The sequence below is a fragment of the Cololabis saira genome, chromosome 12 (assembly GCF_033807715.1).
Source record: "Cololabis saira isolate AMF1-May2022 chromosome 12, fColSai1.1, whole genome shotgun sequence".
NCBI lineage: Eukaryota > Metazoa > Chordata > Actinopteri > Beloniformes > Belonidae > Cololabis > Cololabis saira.
Window position 1 is genome coordinate 1,608,501 of NC_084598.1, and position 22,500 is coordinate 1,631,000.

General features: G+C 47.5%; 1 protein-coding gene across 4 annotated transcripts in view; it reads left to right on the forward strand.

The window, feature by feature from the left end:
* Window positions 1-363: 363 nt before the first annotated feature.
* The window catches only part of lamb1a (laminin, beta 1a), a 77,088-nt gene continuing 54,951 nt past the window's right edge, over window positions 364-22,500 (forward strand). For all 4 annotated transcript variants that reach the window (XR_009783810.1, XM_061735148.1, XM_061735149.1 and 1 more), the window contains exons 1-10: window positions 364-471; window positions 9,607-9,890; window positions 13,774-13,912; window positions 17,309-17,382; window positions 18,666-18,854; window positions 18,947-19,010; window positions 19,091-19,293; window positions 20,380-20,500; window positions 21,261-21,449; window positions 22,085-22,261. Coding sequence is in view for 3 of the 4 variants with exons in the window: in XM_061735148.1 (XP_061591132.1) it covers window positions 441-471; window positions 9,607-9,890; window positions 13,774-13,912; window positions 17,309-17,382; window positions 18,666-18,854; window positions 18,947-19,010; window positions 19,091-19,293; window positions 20,380-20,500; window positions 21,261-21,449; window positions 22,085-22,261 (1,471 nt within the window). In the remaining variant the exon portion in view is untranslated. The remainder of the gene's footprint in view (window positions 472-9,606; window positions 9,891-13,773; window positions 13,913-17,308; window positions 17,383-18,665; window positions 18,855-18,946; window positions 19,011-19,090; window positions 19,294-20,379; window positions 20,501-21,260; window positions 21,450-22,084; window positions 22,262-22,500) is intronic.

Genomic DNA, 22,500 nt, shown 5'->3' on the forward strand with positions numbered 1-22,500 from the left:
CCTGAACCTGCCAGAACCTACCAGAACCAGGACCCAGCAGAACCTACCAGAACCAGGACCCAGCAGAACCTGCCAGAACCTAGCAGGTCTTTCATCCTTGTGAGTATTTTAGCAGTATAGAAGATGGGGAGGGGGGGGGACCTCTGTGGGGACCTCCTTGTTCTTCGCTTGACTGAGGACTTTTATTGTGAAAGGCTCCGCGGTTAGGGGTCCGGGGAGGAGGAGTCTGGACGGGTCTGGGGGAGGGTTCTGGTCTGGGGGGAGGAGTCTGGACGGGTCTGGGGGAGGGTTCTGGTCTGGGGGGAGGAGTCTGGACGGGTCTGGGGGGAGGGCTCGGGTTCGGGTTCGGGTTTGGGGAGTCAGTCCGGCATCAGAAAGTGTGAGGAAGTTCTCAGGTCTGCAGCTTGGTTCTGTTCTGGTTCTGGATCTGGATCTGGATCATGCTGCTGCTCCGGGTTGCGCTGCTGCTCGGTGAGTTCTTTCCTCATCTTCATCATCTTCATCCCTCACACAAACCCAGTTAACCTGGTCCGGTTCTGGTTCTGGTTCTGGAGAACCGCGGCGGCTTGCCGAACCTCTCCGGGTTCCAGGTTCCAGGTTCGGGGGTTTTCAGGGTTTCAGGTGTCGCTCGATCCGGGTCACCAGAACTTTTACCATGGTGTTAAATAAAGGAATGAGTGAATGAAACTTCTGCAGAACTTTTCTGTTCGGCTCAATCGTTTCTCCGGAGCCTGCAAGAGAACCGAACCGAACCGAACCGGTTTCGGTCGTGAAACAGCTGTTTTACTTCAGTCACTCAGTCAGGAGACTGTTAAACCGGATCAGGTTATTGATTTCTACTGGTGATCAGTTTCACTTATTGATCCGTTTCTTATTGGCTGACTGATTCAATCAGTTTCAGCGGAACTCGTGACCCGGTTCCTCACCGGTCCGGGTCCGGGTCCAGATTCACCGGTCCGGGTCCGGGTCCGGGTCCAGATTCACCGGTCCGGGTCCAGATTCGGTTCTGCAGCATCTGCAGCGATTAAAGAGAAGGAACCAGAACTTTTGTGGCTCTGAAGGTCCAGAAAACAATTACATTCTGAACCAGACCAGTGAGATCTGGACCTGGTTCTGGTTCTGATGAGACCTGGACCTGGTTCTGATGAGACCTGGACCTGGTTCTGATGAGACCTGGACCTGGTTCTGATGAGATCTGGACCTGGTTCTGATGAGACCTGGACCTGGTTCTGATGAGATCTGGACCTGGTTCTGATGAGACCTGGACCTGGTTCTGATGAGATCTGGACCTGGTTCTGATGAGACCTGGACCTGGTTCTGATGAGACCTGGACCTGGTTCTGATGAGACCTGAGGCCGGTTTTAGGGGGGGGCAGGGGGGGGCTGTGCCCACCCGATCAAAGGTTATGGGGATCCTTTATTCTTTTATAAATATATAAACATCCCAGAATATCTGTACTGTTTCTGATTGGGTGGGCACTGCGCATCATTTTTAGACACAACAATGAACCGCAAAAGTTGTGTCTCGGCGGAGGAACATCACGCAGAGCGCACACTGAAGGCTGATTTATGGTTCCGCGTTACACCAACGCAGCATGGTGCGCGTCGCGGCGTAGCCTACGGCGTAGCCGTGGCTCCAGAGCCTGCACGGCACCGCAGCACCGCCACCCCGAGAGAGGCGTCTCCATCCCGGCGAGGGCGGAGAGTGCCGGTGCGGGTGGCGGTGCTGCGGTGCCGTGCAGGCTCTCAGAAAAAACATCAAATCAGAATCAGAAAAAGGTTTATTGCCAAGTTTGTTAAACACACACAAGGAATTTGTTGTGGTGATTGGTGCAATACAGTACAATATAAAAGCAAATATATAGGAGAGAAAATGTATAAAAAAAATGTACAATATGAGGTTTTTAAAGTGCCGTTTATGAGTCTGTGCAAATGTGACTTAGGATGTGCGTTAATGTAACGCATAAATAACAAGCCAGTGTCCTATTTGGTCCGTGTATCTTTTGGTCATTGGATTTTTCCGTCATGAGTGGGAATCAAAAAAACAAAAAACGATTGGTTTATTTGATTTTCCTTTTAAAACAAAAAACAAATATTGAATACACTGCATTTTTTCTTTTTCTGTGTTAATATGATTTAACAAAGATTCAAAATACGCTTTTATTTTCGTTTTCTATTTCATCAGAAAAATGAAATCCCTAGTCAACAGGAAGGAAAAAACGAACCAAAAACAACCGTTTATTCATATTCGTGCACCGGAAGCTGGCATTTACAACCGAATGAACTTAGTTCTGGATATTTAACAGGCATTCCTGTGACAATTCTCTCCAGGGGAAGTTTGATTTTAATATTTTATTGGTCGGGTTTACGTGACTCGGAAATGGCTCTGTATGCTGCAGTTCGGGTAACCATGGCAACCATAGCGGCGCTGAAACAACAGATTAAGGATTATTTTTTAAAGATTGATTAAGGACTTGTTCCACAGCGGTTTGACGCACAATGACATTTCCTGCACGTTGCAGCAGATGTGTCTCCTGCAATGCTCAGAAATGAGCGTCAGAAGATTCTGTGCTCGGCATCATCTGAGGAGAAAAAGGCTACGCAGAGCTGGAGAGCGCTTTGATTCATCATGGCCGAATGACCGGCTATCTGTCTTCACTGGGGGTGCATGCTGGAGAAGGTCGGGTTGGAAGAATTAATTTAGTCCCACGCGTGAGGAATCCACGTGATTATCATTATATGTATAAATTGCACTGCAGCACAAACTTTACCTGACGCCTGAATTCATGGTATGGCTGATGGAGCTCTCTCAGGTTCTTCCAACCCGACCTTCTCCAGCAAGCACCCCCATGTGAAGACAGATAGCCGGTATTGCGGCTTTCCTGTACTTTTAAGAGCCGCTTGAGAGTTTATTGTTAGGTCCTGTATATTTGCATGACGCGCTGCTGACAGAGAAGTAGGCTACGCTGAGTCCGACAGAAGTTTTATGGCGTTTAATGACAAAACTCTGCCACAAACGGCCTTCCGACATGCTTAATGGGTTTTAAACGTGTACACTGCAAACGTGATCGGGGTGATCAGTGTTCAGTACAAAGCTGTCAACAAAAATTAGGCTACGGCTCCCAACTGTCCTAACTGCATGCGAGCGTCCGACTGTCGCGCCGCAATGCGTGGCATCGGACCCGCTCTGAACGCGTTATCGGCCCCACGTTCTACCACGTTCTTTTGATTGACAGCTGAGACTCGCCTTTTAGAAGGCTGATTTATGGTTCCGCGTTACACCATTACACCAACGCAGACCTTACAGCGTAGGGTACGCGGCGCGGTCACCGAACGGTGCGCGTCGCCGCGTACCCTACGCTGTAGGCTACGCCGTCGATTTTACGCGGAACCATAAATCAGCCTTTATTCACCCGCCCGTGCGCTCCTGAAAGAAACTCCTAACATTAGCAGACTCCTAAAAGAGTAAAGGGACAAGTAAAAGATGGGTGATTACTTGTAATCTCCCTACGTTTGTACTTTCTAAACAGAAAACAAGCTTATTATTCGGTGGAATAAGTGGGGAAAAAACCGAACAATTAATAACGGCGTGTGATTACGCAATCAAACAGCGAACAGCTGGAGTGACCGGCGTGCGGTGCAAACATGTCAGCATGTCAGATCATTACTGGGATGTGGGGAAAAAGCAGAGGACACGATCAATCCGGCAGGATCCGGGACAAATTAAGCCCTAATAAGATTAAGATAAGATTCTTATTATATCTTATTATCTTATCAGAACCTTCCAGCCTGGCGATCTCCCTCCAGCAGCTGCCACTTTATTGAAGTTCTTGTATTGAAATGACTGTTTCCTACAGCGCTTTACACTTTTTTTTCAACTTTCAACCGGCTTTCAAAGCGACCGACGGGAAGAAAATAGAAGCAGGGCGTGCGACAAAAGTCCAGCTCAAAACGACGCCGCGTCGCTCGCAACCAGTGTAGACAGTGCAAATAAAAAATAAAGCAATGGAACTGTTTTTGACGCTGACTCTCGCTCGCGTCGCATGCAGTGTGTATATTTGCAATATACTGTGGACATCTGAATAAAAACCTCATAAATAGATTGAATCAAAGCGCTCTCCAGCTCTGCGTAGCCTTTTTCTCCTCAGATGATGCCGAGCACAGAATCTTCTGACGCTCATTTCTGAGCATTGCAGGAGACACATCTGCTGCAACGTGCAGGAAATGTCATTGTGCGTCAAACCGCTGTGGAACAAGTCCTTAATCAATCTTTAAAAAATAATCCTTAATCTGTTGTTTCAGCGCCGCTATGGTTGCCATGGTTACCCGAACTGCAGCATACAGAGCCATTTCCGAGTCACGTAAACCCGACCAATAAATTATTAAAATCAAACTTCCCCTGGAGAGAATTGTCACAGGAATGCCTGTTAAATATCCAGAACTAAGTTCATTCGGTTGTAAATGCCAGCTTCCGGTGCACGAATATGAATAAACGGTTGTTTTTGGTTCGTTTTTTCCTTCCTGTTGACTAGGGATTTCATTTTTCTTATATGAAATAGAAAACGAAAGTAAAAGCGTATTTTGAATCTTTGTTAAATCATATTAACACAGAAAAAGAAAAAATGCAGTGTATTCAATATTTGTTTTTTGTTTTAAAAGGAAAATCAAATAAACCAATCGTTTTTTGTTTTTTGATTCCCACTCATGACGGAAAAATCCAATGACCAAAAGATACACGGACCCTATTTGTGCCGGTGTTCTGCCATTTTTTGCTGCTTTGCCAAAAAGGCTACCTAATGGTTTTCTACCTTTGCAGAGCTACAATTTTTGTGTTTTGTTTTTTTCTGTGTTTTACTCCCTAAACCACTTCCTTTCCCCCAAGTGGTCCTTGTCTCTTGCCAGACCGTTATTGTAAATAAGAATGTGTTATTAATGACCTGCCTGGTTAAATAAAGGCCAATGACTGAATGAATATCAAATAAAGCCATAGAATTGTTTCTTTTTCTCTATATCGTATAATGTGCACAATATGTAGCCTAATGCAATTCATGTCATGGGTAGTGTATTTTGAAGGATCAAATACTCAACATCCCATATTATCCATTTTACATCGTGCTAGAAATAATTGGCGTGGCAATCAAACTTTGAAAATTGATTGTGCGCATGCGCAGAACCACAAAGTAGCATTTGTCGGCCGGTCCCCCAGTCCTGGAGCCAGACCCCGGTCCTGAACCCAGACCCCAGTCCTGGAGCCAGACCCTGGTCCTGGAGCCAGACCCTGGTCCTGGAGCCAGACCCCAGTCCTGGAGCCAGACCCGGGTCCTGGAGCCAGACCCCGGTCCTGGAGCCAGACCCCGGTCCTGAACCCAGACCCCGGTCCTGAACCCAGACCCCGGTCCTGAACCCAGACCCCGGTCCTGAACCCAGACCCCGGTCCTGGAGCCAGACCCCGGTCCTGAACCCAGACCCCGGTCCTGAACCCAGACCCCGGTCCTGAACCCAGACCCCCGGTCCTGGAGCCAGACCCCGGTCCTGGAGCCACACTGCTTCAATCATTATATAAAGCATCCAGGTGGCGTCCTGCCCCCACCCCCACTTCCTGTCTTCAAAGAATCATGAATAAAGTAGGAAGACGGTCAGAGAGTTCTGCTCTCAGGTTCTGGTTCTGGTGAGAATGTATCTGTGAACTAATCTGCAGTTAAAGTTGGTTCTTGCAGAAGTTTAATGAACATGTTGGAGTGAAAAGGAGGCTAAGGATGATTATAGCTGCTCTCGTCTATTGGAGATGTTTCAGCTGGCTCTTTAACGTCCCTTCTCTTCTGTTGGAGCCTTTTTGAGGATTTTGAATGTTTGGGTATCTTTTAGCAGTCTTCCATTTGTTTATTGTACCTGTCGTATCCAAATAAACCAGAACTAGTTGAGGGTCTGTCTAAGGCAATTGAGAAAGTTAGAACTATGTACATAAAATAAATGTATTTAAATGCACATTTAATTGTAAGGAATGAAAAGGAGTTAGTGACCTCCTAAATTCCTCCTCAATCTGCTGCTACGTAATTGAATGAGAAAGAAAAGAAGGTTTTTGCAGTTTTGTTTTTTTATATATATCTTATAGATATTATTTATTTTTCCTTTCTTTTTATTTCTCTTTCTTCTTTCTTTTCTCCTATGTTTAGATAACAAAGATTCCGTAAGCCAGCAAGGGGAGGGGCAGGGAGAAAGCAGAGGGTTAGGGGAGGTAGGGCTGGGGAAACAGCCCAGTTATCTACGCTAAAATGTCTGCAACAATGTAAAGATATTTACCATTGTGTATGAATTACTGCCTTTCCATGCATCAATAACCCTTTTAAAACCCGAATATTGGCAATAACCCGAATTTGCACGGCCATGTAAACACCAATAACCCCTTTGAATAACCGGGATTTGCTCATATTCGGGTTTTTAAAAACCCCAATATGACCCCTGGGGTCCGTTTCACAAAGCAGGTTTAGTGAAAACTCTGAGTCTGTTAACCCTGAAATGAGGGAAACTCTGAGTTTTCCGTTTCACAAAGGGAGGTAACTCAAACCAGAGAAAGAGGAGTAACTCTAGCCTGTTTCACAAAGAGAGGTAACTTAAGCTCTCGTCAGTTACCGTAGTAACAGACTCTCTGAAACTAACCTGGTCAGTTACCGTAGTAACAGACGCTCTGAACCTAACCTGGTCAGTTACCGTAGTAACAGACGCTCTGAACCTAACCTGGTCAGTTACCGTAGTAACAGACGCTCTGAACCTAACCTGGTCAGTTACCGTAGTAACAGACTCTCTGAACCTAACCTGGTCAGTTACCGTAGTAACAGACTCTCTGAACCTAACCTGGTCAGTTACCGTAGTAACAGACTCTCTGAACCTAACCTGGTCAGTTACCGTAGTAACAGACTCTCTGAATCTAACCTGGTCAGTTACCGTAGTAACAGACTCTGAACCTAACCTGGTCAGTTACCGTAGTAACAGACTCTCTGAACCTAACCTGGTCAGTTACCGTAGTAACAGACTCTCTGAACCTAACCTGGTCAGTTACCGTAGTAACAGACTCTCTGAACCTAACCTGGTCAGTTACCGTAGTAACAGACTCTCTGAATCTAACCTGGTCAGTTACCGTAGTAACAGACTCTCTGAACCTAACCTGGTCAGTTACCGTAGTAACAGACTCTCTGAACCTAACCTGGTCAGTTACCGTAGTAACAGACACTCTGAACCTAACCTGGTCAGTTACCGTAGTAACAGACTCTCTGAACCTAACCTGGTCGGGACCAGGTTTATATCGTGAAACCTGGAGTTTCTCTGCGTCTCCGCCTCTTTCAGAGCCGCACGCACATTTGATTTCCTCATTCATTCAGTCAGCAGGCGAGTTTTGGTGAAGTTCTGTCGTCTGTCATTAAAAACAGAGTCAGTATATATATTAGAAGTCCATTGTCACGAACATGGCATGTCCTTTTGATGAAAACACAGTTGATGAAGGTGCAGAATGAATGCGCAGAGAATTAAATATTCGTCGGGAGATGGTTATCAGACCGCGTAATACATGTATATTACATAGTCTCATTACAGGCAAAGCAATATATGTTCATGCTTTATTTGTTATAATTTTGATGATTGAATTGTTTAATGATTTCATAATATATTCTAATTTTTTGAGATTTTTTATTTGGGGTTTTCATAAACTGTGAGCCATAATCATCAAAATTATAACAAATAAAGGCTTGAAATATCTCACTTTGCATGTAGTGGGAAATAATATTTGTTTCACCTTAAATTGAATTTACTACGAATGAAGTTTTGTAATATTTTCAAATTTTCCGACCTCCACCTGTATATTATTACATGAATAAATAAGAGCATAATACAGGGGTCTCCAACCCTGGTCCTGGAGAGACCTATCTAGCATGTTTTAGGTGTCTCCCTGCATGAACACACCTGATTCTAATCAATGGTCGTCATTAACGTGTCATCAAGGTCCGGACAGTTCTGTTGCTGACACAGCTCCTTGTATCATGGTGTTCTGAAGCAGGGAAAGATCTAAAACATGCAGGATAGGTGCTCTCCCGCAGGACCGGATTTGGAGAACCCTGGCATAATATGTGTCTGTATTGGTTCAATACGGAACGCAACTTTTAATTCCCAATTACGGAACAATTCCGTATTTCAAGGGCCGGGTGGCAAGCCTATTATCATAAACCTGTCCAAGCCATCAAGGAGTTCCACAGGATTGCAGGTGAATGATGTGGAGATCTGTTAAATTAATTTTATATTATATTCTGTGTTACTCTTTTTTCGAAAAACATGTTCAAATTCGCCGTATGCGCGCATTAAAATCTCTAATTCCATTCGGGTGAAAAAGGACACGGCGTGAAGTATGTGGATCTTCAGATGCAAACTAACGTTTCCTCAAAGGAATTTTGTAAATTTAAATGTTAAATAAAGTTTAAAAAAAAAAAGAAAAAGTATGTGGATCTTTTGCCGTTGTTGTCGCCGGTTGCCATGGTGAATCGTTGTATCAGGGCTCTATAAATACTGGCTTTTGATAGTTGTGGCGCACGAGCTTAACTCCAGGTGAAACTACTTAGAGTTGAGTAAATTAACTCAAATCCGCTGTTCTGGAAACGAAAACTCAGAGTTTCCGATCTCAGAGTAGATCAACTAAGAGTTCAGGATTAGACTCAGAGTTTGTAGAACCTGCTTTGTGAAACGGACCCCTGGGTTTCTCCTTTTAAAACCCGAATATTGGGTCATGTAAACACCAAACGGAATATCTCCATCAAACGGAACAGGAATTTGTTTTTTGCACATGCTCTGTTCACAAGGAATCCTGGTCTTTTGAGTCCAGGAAGTTCTTCTAAACACGGAGAAACCAAGACCAGGAGGAGACTAATCACTTCATAAATGTAATGAAGGATATGAACATTTCTGCATTTGTAGACGGTAGAAAGTACCGGGATAGAAGATTTACAAGAAGGTGAGAGAAAAGTTGCGCGAAGCAGCATTTGTTTTGAATTTGTTCTGGGTCTCTGGAAAGCGTCTAGAGACATCTGTTGTATTAGACGCTATACAAATAAAATTGAATTGAATTGAATTAAATTTGGATACAGGAAGAAGAAGCAGAAATGACAGGAATTGCGTCATCACGTTCTCCGTGCGTCGCTGGTTTGATCCAGATATCCTGAATGATTAATCACCATGTAAACGGAATATTCAGAATGTTTCAGTAACCGAAATATTAGTAATAACCCCAATTTTGACTGCATGTAAACGTAGTCACTGTAATCTTTGTAACTATGTATATATGATTTATTGTTGGTATGCTGTTGAAGGGGTGGGTGTTGGTGGAAAGCTCAATAAAAAACAAAAAAACAAACTTAAAAAGACAGCCCCCCCCACAACGGTCAGTGTAAAAGGGGCACGCGAGCCGCTGGATCCAGGCGTTAAACGCTGGCTATCCGCCCAGAAGGGCTTATGACCCCTGGTGAGCTGGATGTTTGGTTTAGTAAAACCAGATAACTAAAACCTAACCTAATCAGTTCCTTCCTGCTGCACTTCCTGACATTTTCACAATAAGAGTCTCTGTTTGCAGCTCTGCAGGCGTTGGCCTGCGCGGAGGAGGGCGGGGCCTCCGTGGACCAGGTCCTGGATGAGGCCGGGGCCTCCGTGGACCAGGTCCTGGATGAGGGCGGGGCCTCAGAGGACCAGGTCCTGGGTGAGGATCTCAGCCTCCCTGAGTTCAGTGACCTGTGCACCGAAGGCAGCTGTTACCCGAACACAGGAGACCTTCTGATTGGCCGAGCCCACCAGCTGTCTTCTACGTCCACCTGTGGACTGAACCGCCCCGACCCGTTCTGCATCGTCAGTCACCTGCAGGTAAGAACACCTGAGAGGCTGGTGTCACCTAGAACCTGGTCCAGGTTCCTCTTGTTCCTACGTTTGTAGTCCCATAGTTAACTGGTCACCGGAATCCATGGAGAGATAAATCTGAGTATCATCTGCGTACTGGCTGATAATAGTATTTCAAGGGGACATATTATGGCATTTAATGTATATTTTAAACAGGCCTTGAATGTCTTAAAAACAATCTAAAGCTTGTTTTTTCTACATAAATCAGAAATTCAGCCTGTGGGCCATGTCTCTAGTTTTACCCCTTCTCACCTCATTTTCTGTAATTCATTTTAGGGGAGGGGGGGGTATGATAATGAGGCTCTGTGCTGATTGGCTCCATGAATGACGTGTAGCAGGGAGGAGAATAAACCTCGCCAGAGCAGCCGGCTGCGCCGTACACAAACTGTGTCCCATGCAAGAAGCTTCTGCGACAAAATAAAATCCATTGCTTTATTTATTTTTGTATGGACTGTCCTAACTGGCCACGAGTTTAACGGTTTCAGTGTGGACAGAGAGCGTCCGATGTCACGCAGCTCGATAATCGGACGCTCTCATTCAGTTACACGCTGTAAACGGATCTTAAAGCCTGATTTACGGTTCTGCGTTAAATCGACGCGTACCCTACGCCGTAGGCTCTGCGTTGGTGTAACGCGGAACCATAAATCAGCCTTTAGTCACTGCGCGCTGGCCCTGCAACCCCACGGCGGGCGCCCGGCGTGGCTCCGGGGCGCATCGCCCGTTACCGGTGATCAAACCGACAGATTTCGCTGAAAATCTCGGAGGGTGAAGCTGGTCCGACCTGGGACAGACCCCCAAGGACCCAGCTCCCAAACCACCCGGGAACCTGGATGATTTAACCCGGATCCGCTCCGCCGCGCTGCCGCGTCCGACTGGCTGAAGGAAGCTCCGCTCCAGCAGCGTAGAGAGCTGGTTGTGGGCGTGGTTTCAGCAGCCGAGGCCAAACCTCTGCGCCTCGGGTGACGTCACCCTAAAACACGTGACACTGGGGGACTCTGTCCGGCGGGGGTCAGAGACCTTGCAGAAATTCATGGTATTTTGTCTCCCCTCTGCTGGCAGGGTGAGGGGAGACCACTTTATATATGTTCCCGGTCTGAGGTCTGAGGTCTACCTGGACCCGGTCTGAGGTCTGAGGTCTACCGGGACCCGGTCTGAGGTCTGAGGTCTACCGGGACCCGGTCTGAGGTCTGAGGTCTACCGGGACCCGGTCTGAGGTCTGAGGTCTACCGGGACCCGGTCTGAGGTCTGAGGTCTACCGGGACCCGGTCTGAGGTCTGAGGTCTACCGGGACCCGGTCTGAGGTCTGAGGTCTACCGGGACCCGGTTTGAGGTCTGAGATCTACCTGGACCCGGTCTGAAGTCTGAGATCTACCGGGACCCGGTTTGAGGTCTGAGGTCAGACTAAAAATGTTGTATCTTTTTGTACGTAAACTATTTTACATTTATTGGATTGTGTTTATTCTTTTGCGAAGCACCTTGAGACGTTGCCCTCTCTGTGAAAGCTGCTATAGAAATAAACGTTACTTTTTTATTTACAGTGACCGTGAGGCGTGTCCTTCACCAGTCCTCTTTAACAGTCTGATCTAACATATATTAACATCTGATCTAATATTAAAGTAACATCTGATCTAACATATATTAACGTCTGATCTAATATTAAAGTAACATCCGATCTAACATATGTTAACATCTGATCTAATATTAAAGTAACATCCGATCTAACATATATTAACATCTGATCTAATATTAAAGTAACATCTGATCTAACATATATTAACGTCTGATCTAATATTAAAGTAACATCTGATCTAACATATGCGCAGACACACACACAAGCTCCTTCAGTTAACTTCCAAGTTTTCTATCAGAGGCTTGGGAGGGGGCAATGGGGGGGGGGGGGGGGGTACTCCTCCAGGCTGTTTTCCATCAGAAGCTTCCATCAGTTTTAATTTAAATCCTTTGCTCTTTTGAGTGTGTGTGTGTGTGTGTGTGTGTGTGTGTGTGTGTGTGTGTGTGTGTGTGTGTGTGTGTGTGTGTGTGTGTGTGTGTGTGTGTGTGTGTGTGTCTGCAGCGTTTCCTGTGTAACTCGACCTCCCTGTAAGTTGAACATCAGGGCAGATGTTTGTCCCATTTCTTAAGAAAGACTAAACACAGATGAGTTCAAAGCTCCTCAGTCTTCACCAGCCACAACTGAGCATGCTCAGTGGGGGTCCAACCTCCGGACTCTGGCGTTGAACCCTCAGCCGCTCTTCTTTTCAGAGAATGAAGTTAAATGGAGGCTCAGATCACTTACTCACTCCTTACGTAGCCTACGGCGTTGTTTCTGCGTTGGTTAACGCAGAGCCAGAATTCAGGCTATAGTTTCTCCAGCGTGTCCTGGGTCTTCCCCGGGTCTCCTCACGGTGGGACATGCCTGGAACACCTCCCTAGGGAGGCATCCATCCATCCATCCATCCATCCATCCATCCATCCATCCATCCATCCATCCATCCATCCATCCATCCATCCATCCATCCATCCATCCATCCTCCCGGTGGGACATGCCTGGAACACCTCTAGGGAAGTGTCCATCCGATACAGATGTCCACCTCAGCTGATCCTCTCAATGTGGAGGAGCAGCGACTCTGAGCTCCTCCCGGGTGACGGAGCTTCTCATCTCTAAGGGAGCGTCCAGCCACCCTGCAGAGGAAACTCATCTCGGCCGCTTGTATCCGCCATCTTATCCTTTTGGTCATTACCCAGAGTTCATGACCATAGGTGAGGGGGGGGGGGGGGGGGGGTGTAGATTGACCGGTAAATCGAGAGCTTCGCGTTTCAGCTCCTTCTTCACCACGGTGCTCCGGTACATCGACGATGCTGCACCGATCCGTCTGTCAATCTCTGCTCCATCTTTCCCTGGTGAACAAGACCCCCAGATACTTGTTCTCCTCCACCTGAGGCAGGACTTCTCCACCCATCCGGAGAAGGCACGCCACCCTTTCCCGGTGGAGAACCATGGCCTCGGTCTTGGAGGTGCTGGTTCTCATCCCAAACCGCCCCAGCACAAGCTGAAGGTCCCGGTCCGATGAAGCCAACAGGACAGCGTCATCTGCCAAAAGCAGGATCCCCTCCGTTCCCTGGCTGCGCCTAGAAATCCTGTCCATAAAAATCATAAACAGAACCGGTGACAAAGGGCAGCCCTGCCGGAGTCCAACATGCACCGGGAACAAGTCTGATCTACTGCCGGCAATGAGAACCAAACTCCTGCTCCGATCATACAGAGACCGGACAGCCCTTAAAAGACCTGGACCCCGGACTCACTGAGGCCCCCCCACAGAACGTCACCTCGCTGGGGGGGAAGGAGCCGGAGCTTGTGCGGGAGGTTGAGAGATACCGGCTACAGATAATCAGGCTCACCTTTTATTCTAAATTTGAGTGCAGAACATTTTGGATCAGACCAAATAAAGTTTAATTCCTGATAAATGGTTTTTTCTGTGCAGATTTCAAGAACTTGTGTTTGAAGTTAGCATGTCGCGGTACTTGACTCCCTTCGTCTTTTCTGTTCATCTCTGGCTTCTGCATCCTGGAGGAACAAAACTGACCCAGTGGTTCTGAATAATGTTGGAACCTGTCAGTTAGTTAATTCCTGAACAAACTCTGAGTTTTACGGTCTGGTTCCTCCGATCCTAGCAGTTTCCAGGTCAGTGATTGTGACATGGATCTATTTATAAATGGTGCCATGTTGTTTCCAGCTCCATCTTCTTCAAGGTTAAGTGTCTGTGGTCCAGCGAGTCTTATCTCCAATCTTGAGCGAAGGGGAATCTGAGGAATTCACCCCCTGACCTCCTTCCCTCCCCCTCTGTTTCTCCAGGATGAGAAGAAGTGCTTCGTCTGTGACTCTTCAGCGCTTTACGACAAGCTGGCCAACCAGACCACCAGCCATCGCATCGAGAACGTGGTCACCACCTTCGCCCCGAACCGACTCAAGACCTGGTGGCAGTCCGAGAACGGTGAGGGGGGCCCAACGAGGACCCGGGTCTGGATGTTGGTCAAGCATCGGATTTAAACTCTGTTGGTCCAGGTTTAACTGCTATTGGTCCAGGTTTAACTGCTATTGGTCCAGGTTTAAACTGTTGGTCCAGGTTTAAACTGTTGGTCCAGGTTTAAACTGTTGGTCCAGGTTTAACTGCTATTGGTCCAGGTTTAAACTGTTGGTCCAGGTTTAACTGCGATTGGTCCAGGTTTAACTGCGATTGGTCCAGGTTTAAACTGTTGGTCCAGGTTTAACTTCTATTGGTCCAGGTTTAACTTCTATTGTTCCAGGTTTAATTTCTGTTGGTCCAGGTTTAACTTCTATTGGTCCAGGTTTAATTTCTGTTGGTCCAGGTTTAATTTCTGTTGGTCCAGGTTTAACTTCTGTTGGTCCAGGTTTAACTTCTGTTGGTCCAGGTTTAACTGCTGTTGGTCCAGGTTTAACTTCTGTTGGTCCAGGTTTAACTGCTGTTGGTCCAGGTTTAACTGCTATTGGTCCAGGTTTAAACTCTGTTGGTCCAGGTTTAACTTCTATTGGTCCAGGTTTAACTGCTGTTTGTCCAGGTTTAACTTCTATTGTTCCATGTTTAAACTCTGTTGGTCCAGGTTTAACTGCTGTTGGTCCAGATTTAACTGCTGTTGGTCCAGGTTTAACTTCTATTGTTCCAGGTTTAACTGCTATTGGTCCAGGTTTAAACTGTTGGTCCAGGTTTAACTGCTATTGGTCCAGGTTTAAACTCTGTTGGTCCAGGTTTAACTTCTATTGGTCCAGGTTTAACTTCTATTGTTCCAGGTTTAATTTCTGTTGGTCCAGGTTTAACTTCTATTGGTCCAGGTTTAATTTCTGTTGGTCCAGGTTTAACTTCTGTTGGTCCAGGTTTAACTTCTGTTGGTCCAGGTTTAACTGCTGTTGGTCCAGGTTTAACTTCTGTTGGTCCAGGTTTAACTGCTGTTGGTCCAGGTTTAACTGCTATTGGTCCAGGTTTAAACTCTGTTGGTCCAGGTTTAACTGCTATTGGTCCAGGTTTAAACTGTTGGTCCAGGTTTAACTGCTATTGGTCCAGGTTTAAACTGTTGGTCCAGGTTTAACTGCTATTGGTCCAGGTTTAACTTCTATTGTTCCAGGTTTAACTGCTATTGGTCCAGGTTTAAACTGTTGGTCCAGGTTTAACTGCTATTGGTCCAGGTTTAAACTCTGTTGGTCCAGGTTTAACTGCTATTGGTCCAGGTTTAACTGCTGTTGGTCCAGGTTTAACTTCTGTTGGTCCAGGTTTAACTTCTGTTGGTCCAGGTTTAACTGCTGTTGGTCCAAGTTTAACTGCTGTTGGTCCAGGTTTAACTTCTGTTGGTCCAGGTTTAACTGCTGTTGGTCCAGGTTTAACTGCTGTTGGTCCAGGTTTAACTTCTGTTGGTCCAGGTTTAACTGCTGTTGGTCCAGGTTTAACTGCTATTGGTCCAGGTTTAAACTCTGTTGGTCCAGGTTTAACTGCTATTGGTCCAGGTTTAAACTGTTGGTCCAGGTTTAACTGCTATTGGTCCAGGTTTAACTTCTATTGGTCCATGTTTAAACTCTGTTGGTCCAGGTTTAACTGCTGTTGGTCCAGGTTTAACTTCTATTGTTCCAGGTTTAACTGCTATTGGTCCAGGTTTAAACTGTTGGTCCAGGTTTAACTGCTATTGGTCCAGGTTTAAACTCTGTTGGTCCAGGTTTAACTTCTATTGTTCCAGGTTTAACTGCTATTGGTCCAGGTTTAAACTGTTGGTCCAGGTTTAACTGCTATTGGTCCAGGTTTAAACTCTGTTGGTCCAGGTTTAACTGCTATTGGTCCAGGTTTAAACTCTGTTGGTCCAGGTTTAACTTCTATTGGTCCAGGTTTAACTTCTATTGTTCCAGGTTTAATTTCTGTTGGTCCAGGTTTAACTTCTATTGGTCCAGGTTTAATTTCTGTTGGTCCAGGTTTAACTTCTGTTGGTCCAGGTTTAACTTCTGTTGGTCCAGGTTTAACTGCTGTTGGTCCAGGTTTAACTTCTGTTGGTCCAGGTTTAACTGCTGTTGGTCCAGGTTTAACTGCTATTGGTCCAGGTTTAACTGCTATTGGTCCAGGTTTAACTGCTATTGGTCCAGGTTTAACTGCTATTGGTCCAGGTTTAACTGCTATTGGTCCAGGTTTAACTGCTATTGGTCCAGGTTTAACTTCTGTTGGTCCAGGTTTAACTGCTGTTGGTCCAGGTTTAACTGCTATTGGTCCAGGTTTAACTGCTATTGGTCCAGGTTTAAACTCTGTTGGTCCAGGTTTAACTGCTATTGGTCCAGGTTTAAACTGTTGGTCCAGGTTTAACTGCTATTGGTCCAGGTTTAACTGCTATTGGTCCAGGTTTAACTGCTATTGGTCCAGGTTTAAACTGTTGGTCCAGGTTTAACTGCTATTGGTCCAGGTTTAACTTCTATTGGTCCAGGTTTAACTGCTATTGGTCCAGGTTTAACTTCTATTGGTCCAGGTTTAACTGCTGTTTGTCCAGGTTTAACTTCTATTGGTCCAGGTTTAACTTCTATTGGTCCAAGTTTAACTGCTGTTGGTCCAGGTTTAAACCATGTTGATCCATTGGATTTAAAACATTGGCCAAACATGAAATACCTGAACGAGCAGAGCAAGCGGAGTCCTACTGACCAACAGACTTCTCCAAGCCTCGGCCCTTCATCAATCATGGTTAAAGATTCTCCCTGGGGGGCCGGGCCCCTGCTTCGGGGGTTGGGCCCCTGCTAGGGGCCATTCTGGCATTCATAGATGGTGCAAGTGGGACTGAAAAATGCATGTTTGGACAAGGGGAAGCCAATATCAAAGAGGCCTGTGGATGAAGTTCTGCGAGGCAACGGGGTCTTTCTCTCAAAGCTGTTCTGAAAGTGTATTTGGTGCTGCAGTTCCTGCTGTAGCTGTGGAGCTAATCAATACTGTTGAATATGGTTTATTTGGTGCTGCCGTTACTGCTGTAGCTGTGGAGCTAATCAATACTGTTGAATATGGGACCTTTGTAGGGTATGAGCCCAACAAAAACCCTGTGAAGACATTTGAGATGGTGGGGTGGGGGGTGTTAGTTAGGCAATAGTTCACTAAAACGCTGTAATATTATTGTAATGTGGTGATGCAATCATCACTTTGCTACGAGAAGGAAACGGCTAAATAAACCTAGCTTTGAGGCTAATTGAGCAGTGAATGGGTTTGACATGACTTCACAAGTTGGTTCCAGGCAGACGTTAACTCCACCTACCTCTGAGGAAGACCAGCAGACGGGCCTGGTGTTGTCAACCAGTTTCTGTTGGAGTCACATGATGTGGTAGTCGTGTCATGTTACTAGTGTTGCTAACGATTCTGCAGGTCAGGAGAACGTCACCATCCAGCTGAACCTGGAGGCGGAGTTTCACTTCACACACCTCATCATGACCTTCAAGGTGAGTTTGTCACCGTCTGTCCCCGCTGTCACCTTAAAATAGGTGATCTACACAGTCAGACAAGTTTTGGGTTTTAAGGTTCATCTGAGAAAAATAAAATAACTTTCAAGCCTTTCAAACTATTTATTCAGTTTTGGTACTTTTGCTGATCTGAGAAGGTTGAGCCCTGGGCGAGAGCTTCACCGCTCGTCCGTAACTTGAACAGACCCTCCATGTTCATCTGTATACAGCGGCGTATCATCAGCAGAGCAATGAACATTGATGCAGTGGTTCTGGATTTTACTTCCCAAGGACTGCATGTAGAAACTGAACAAGATTGGTTCTAGTACTGAACCCTGCAGGACACCATAGCAGACCCTAGAACTGAACCCTGCAGGACACCATAGCAGACCCTAGAACTGAACCCTGCAGGACACCATAGCAGACCCTAGTACTGAACCCTGCAGGACACCCTAGACCCTAGTACTGAACCCTGCAGGACACCCTAGACCCTAGTACTGAACCCTGCAGGACACCCTAGACCCTAGTACTGAACTGGTACTGAACCATACATTAGATTAGATTAGATTAGATTCAACTTGTCAAAAGTACAGGGCAACGAAATGCAGTTAGCATCTAACCAGAAGTGCTTATGCAGTGAAATAGACACAATGCACAGCATATATATATACACACATATACATACTGTATATATAAATATGTTTGTACACAGTGCAGATTAATAAATGGCTATTGCTACAAGGTGCAGGTCAGATATGGATGAATGATAATATATATCACGAACAGATGAGATGTGATTATATGATTAACACAGATTTGATTTTCAGTATATACATGAATGATTGCAGCATTCACATGAGTGTGGAAGTATTTACAGCAGTGCGAGGAGGTAGTTGGTAAAAAGTCCAGTGCAATTATATTATGTACATTATATGTATATTATAGCAGGCCCTAGACTGTTCTGAAGAAACCTTTTGTACATGAATAAACTGGAATCTGTCAAATAGATCTGATCTAAACCAACGTAGAGCTGAACCTTTAACCCAAACAACATGCTCTAACCTGTGCAGTAAGATGCTGATCTACAGGGTCAACAGCAAAACCAGTTCTAGTAGAACCAGTATGGACACTAATCCCTTATCTTTGGTCCAGTAGAACCAGTATGGACACTAATCCCATATCTGAGGTGTCGGGGGGGGGGGGGGGGGTGCTGGTCCTGTAGGGCCCGGCAGGAGCTGAACCTGCTGAAGGCTCAGGACTTGATCTTCCTCAAACTTCTCCAGACGTTTCGCCCGGCGGCCATGGTGATCGAGCGGTCGGCGGACTTCGGGAAGACGTGGCAGGTGTATCGCTACTTTGCCTACGACTGCGAGTCGTCCTACCCTTCGGTCTCTCAGGGTCCCATGAAGAAGGTTGATGATGTCATCTGCGACTCCCGTTACTCCGACATTGAGCCGTCCAGCGAAGGAGAGGTACTGCTGGGTGATGTTTAACAAGGTTAACAAGGTTAACGAGGCTAACGAGGTGGCAGTGACGGGTTGTAATGAAAGAACTTCCTTCTCAGGTTATCTACAGAGTTCTGGACCCGGCGTTTCGGATCGACGACCCCTACAGTCCACGAATCCAGAGTATAGTTCCCTCCATCTGATCATGTGACCTGGTTGTGATTGTTGATGGGATATTGATCAGTTTTTGACTCTCTGTTCAGACCTGCTGAAGATCACCAACCTGCGGGTGAAGTTCACCAAGCTGCACACGCTGGGAGACAACCTGCTGGACTCCCGGGTGGAGATCCGGGAGAAGTACTACTACGCCGTCTACGACATGGTGGTCCGCGGGAACTGCTTCTGCTACGGCCACGCCTCCGAGTGCGCCCCTGTCCGGGGGGGGGGTCAGACCTGGGAGGGCATGGTGAGTCTAGACTGGGGGGGGGGGGCAGGCCTGGGAGGGCATGGTGAGTCTAGACTGGGGGGGGGGCAGGCCTGGGAGGGCATGGTGAGTCTAGACTGGGGGGGGGGCAGGCCTGGGAGGGCATGGTGAGTCCAGACCGGGGTGGTTGGGGCAGGCCTGGGAGGGCATGGTGAGTCCAGACCGGGGTTGGGGGGGCAGGCCTGGGAGGGCATGGTGAATCCAGACCGGGGTGGGGGGGGGCAGGCCTGGGAGGGCATGGTGAATCCAGACCGGGGTGGGGGGGGCAGGCCTGGGAGGGCATGGTGAATCCAGACCGGGGTGGGGGGGGCAGGCCTGGGAGGGCACAACACCGGAACCTGCAGCGTGGGAGTGAGAGGGGCAGGGTAACGGCCCGGTCAGGCGGGGGAGATTTGTCCGTCAAGACTCCTCTCCCTGGTCCTGACCCTTCTCAACCTTTCCCCGACCCTGCACCGAACCTGGGGCTTGCTGATTGGGCCGGAGCTTCGGGAGCTGCGTGCTGGCCTGCGGTCCCCACCCCCGGTCATCCCGTTGCTGCTTCCACCTGCCTGCGGTCCCCACCCCCGGTCATCCCGTTGCTGCTTCCACCTGCCTGCGGTCCCCACCCCCAGTCATCCCGTTGCTGCTTCCACCTGCCTGCGGTCCTCACCCCCGGTCATCCCGCTGCTGCTTCCAGCTGCCTGCGGTCCCCAACCCCGGTCATCCCGTTGCTGCTTCCACCTGCCTGCCTGAGTTTTTCTTGCCCTTGTTTGGCTTAAGGCTTTTCTCCCATTAGGGGAGTTTTTGCCTACCATTGTTTATGTAATAATCGCTCGGGGGTTTATGTTCTGAAGAACCTGAAGTTGTTAAAGTATTGATTGATCAGTTGTGTTTAGGTTGGCGATCTGGAGTGATTGACTGTTATTGATGGGTGTCTCTGTGTCAAGTTTAATCAGAAGTGATTGATTGTTATTGATGGGTGTCTCTGTGTCAAGGTTAATCAGAAGTGATTGATTGTTATTGATGAGTGTCTCTGTGTCAAGGTTAATCAGAAGTGATTGATTGTTATTGATGGGTGTCTCTGTCCAGGTTCATGGTCACTGCATGTGCAACCACAACACCCAGGGCCTGAACTGTGAACGGTGCCAGGACTTCTACCAGGACCTGCCCTGGAGGCCAGCCGAGGGCCGCAACACCAACGCCTGCAAGAGTGAGTCCACACCGGTCCAGACTGGTCCAGACCGGTCCACACTGGTCCAGACTGGTCCCAACGCATCTATACCAAAACATGCAGGTCCACTGTGATCCGTACAGGTTCATGCACATCCACATGGGTCAACACCAGGGGTCAACACCAGGGGTCAACACCAGGGGTCAACACCAGGGGTCAACACTAGGGGTCAACACCAGGGGTCAACACCAGGGGTCAACACTAGGGGTCAACACTAGGGGTCAACACCATCACATTGGTCCATACTGGTTCATGTGCCCAGACTGGCCCAGACTGGTCCAGACTGGTCCAAACTGGCCCAGACTGGCCCAGACTGGTCCAAACTGGTCCAGACTGGTCCAGACTGGTTCATGTGCTTCAGGACTGGTCCAGACTGGTCCAGACTGGTCCAGACTGGTCCAGACTGGTTCATGTGCTTCAGGACTGGTCCAGACTGGTCCAGACTGGTTCATGTGCTTCAGGACTGGTCCAGACTGGTCCAGACTGGTCCAGACTGGTTCATGTGCTTCAGGACTGGTCCAGACTGGTCCAGACTGGTCCAGACTGGTTCATGTGCTTCAGGACTGGTCCAGACTGGTCCAGACTGGTCTCTGATCTCCATTCATTGGAACCCGCTGACAGCTGATGTTTGTGTTTCTAGCTGGCTCGGTTCACCCGTCGTGAAGTTTCACCTCAGCAGCGTCTAAATCCATTGCTCTGAAGGTCAAAGGTCACCAACTTCTCCCTCTGTTGGTCTCAGGGTGTAACTGCAACCAGCACTCGGACTCGTGCCACTTCGACATGGCCGTGTTCAGGGCGTCTGGAAACACCAGCGGAGGAGTCTGTGACGACTGCCAACACCACACGTCTGGACGGAGCTGCCAGCAGTGCCAGCCTTTCTACTTCCAGCACCCCGAGAGAGACGTCCGGGACCCCAACATCTGCCAGCGTGAGTTCCTGCTGCCCTTAGTTATTGTCTTGAACAACAACAAATCACCATCAAATTAAAAGCATATCAAAAAACAGCAAAACAATTTAACAGTCTCATCCATAAATAAGAACAACAGCAAAATAATGTGTTGGAGAGGGAACAGGAGGAAGCAGAACGCTTATTTAGTCCTGTCCCTTCCTTAGCTTTCCATCATATCATATGCCATAGAAAATATAAAAATGTAAAATTAAAATAAAATAAGAAAAGAAAGGACAAAATAACAAAAAAAATAAATACAACACAAACAATTAATAACCAAAGATCAAGGCATAATTAAACTAGCCTCCTACAATATCCTAAACTCTTTTTAGTAAGTAATAGTTTATCTGTACAGAACAATTCAACACAAGGTAATTCAAAGTGCTTTACATCAACATTAAAAGCAGCAAGACACAATTAAACAGTAAATAACAAATAAAATGATAAGAAAAGAGGTAAAATAATAAAAAGCAAGTTGTTAAAAAGTAAGGGCAGTAGATCCAGCAGGTACATGTAATTCTTACAATGGCAAGAATTACGTTTCTATACGGTCAAAACGTACAAAGACCAGGTCAAATACAGTATTACAATTAGTGCTTGTTGTTGGTTCCCAGCCTGCGACTGCGACCCGCTGGGCTCGGTGAACGGAGGGATCTGCGACGGGCTGACGGACGTCGGTGCCGGGCTGATCGCGGGTCAGTGCCGCTGCAAAGCTAACGTGGAGGGAGACCGATGCCAGCGCTGCCGGCCGGCCCACTACGGCCTCGGAGACGGGCCCCAGGGCTGCACAGGTACGAGGGTCGGGGGCCCCAGGGCTGCACAGGTACGAGGGTCGGGGGACGGCTGCACAGGTACGAGGGTCGGGGGACGGCTGCACGGGTACGAGGGTGGGGGGACGGCTGCACGGGTACGAGGGTCGGGGGACGGCTGCACGGGTACGAGGGTCGGGGGACGGCTGCACGGGTACGAGGGTCGGGGGACGGCTGCACGGGTACGAGGGTCGGGGGACGGCTGCACGGGTACGAGGGTC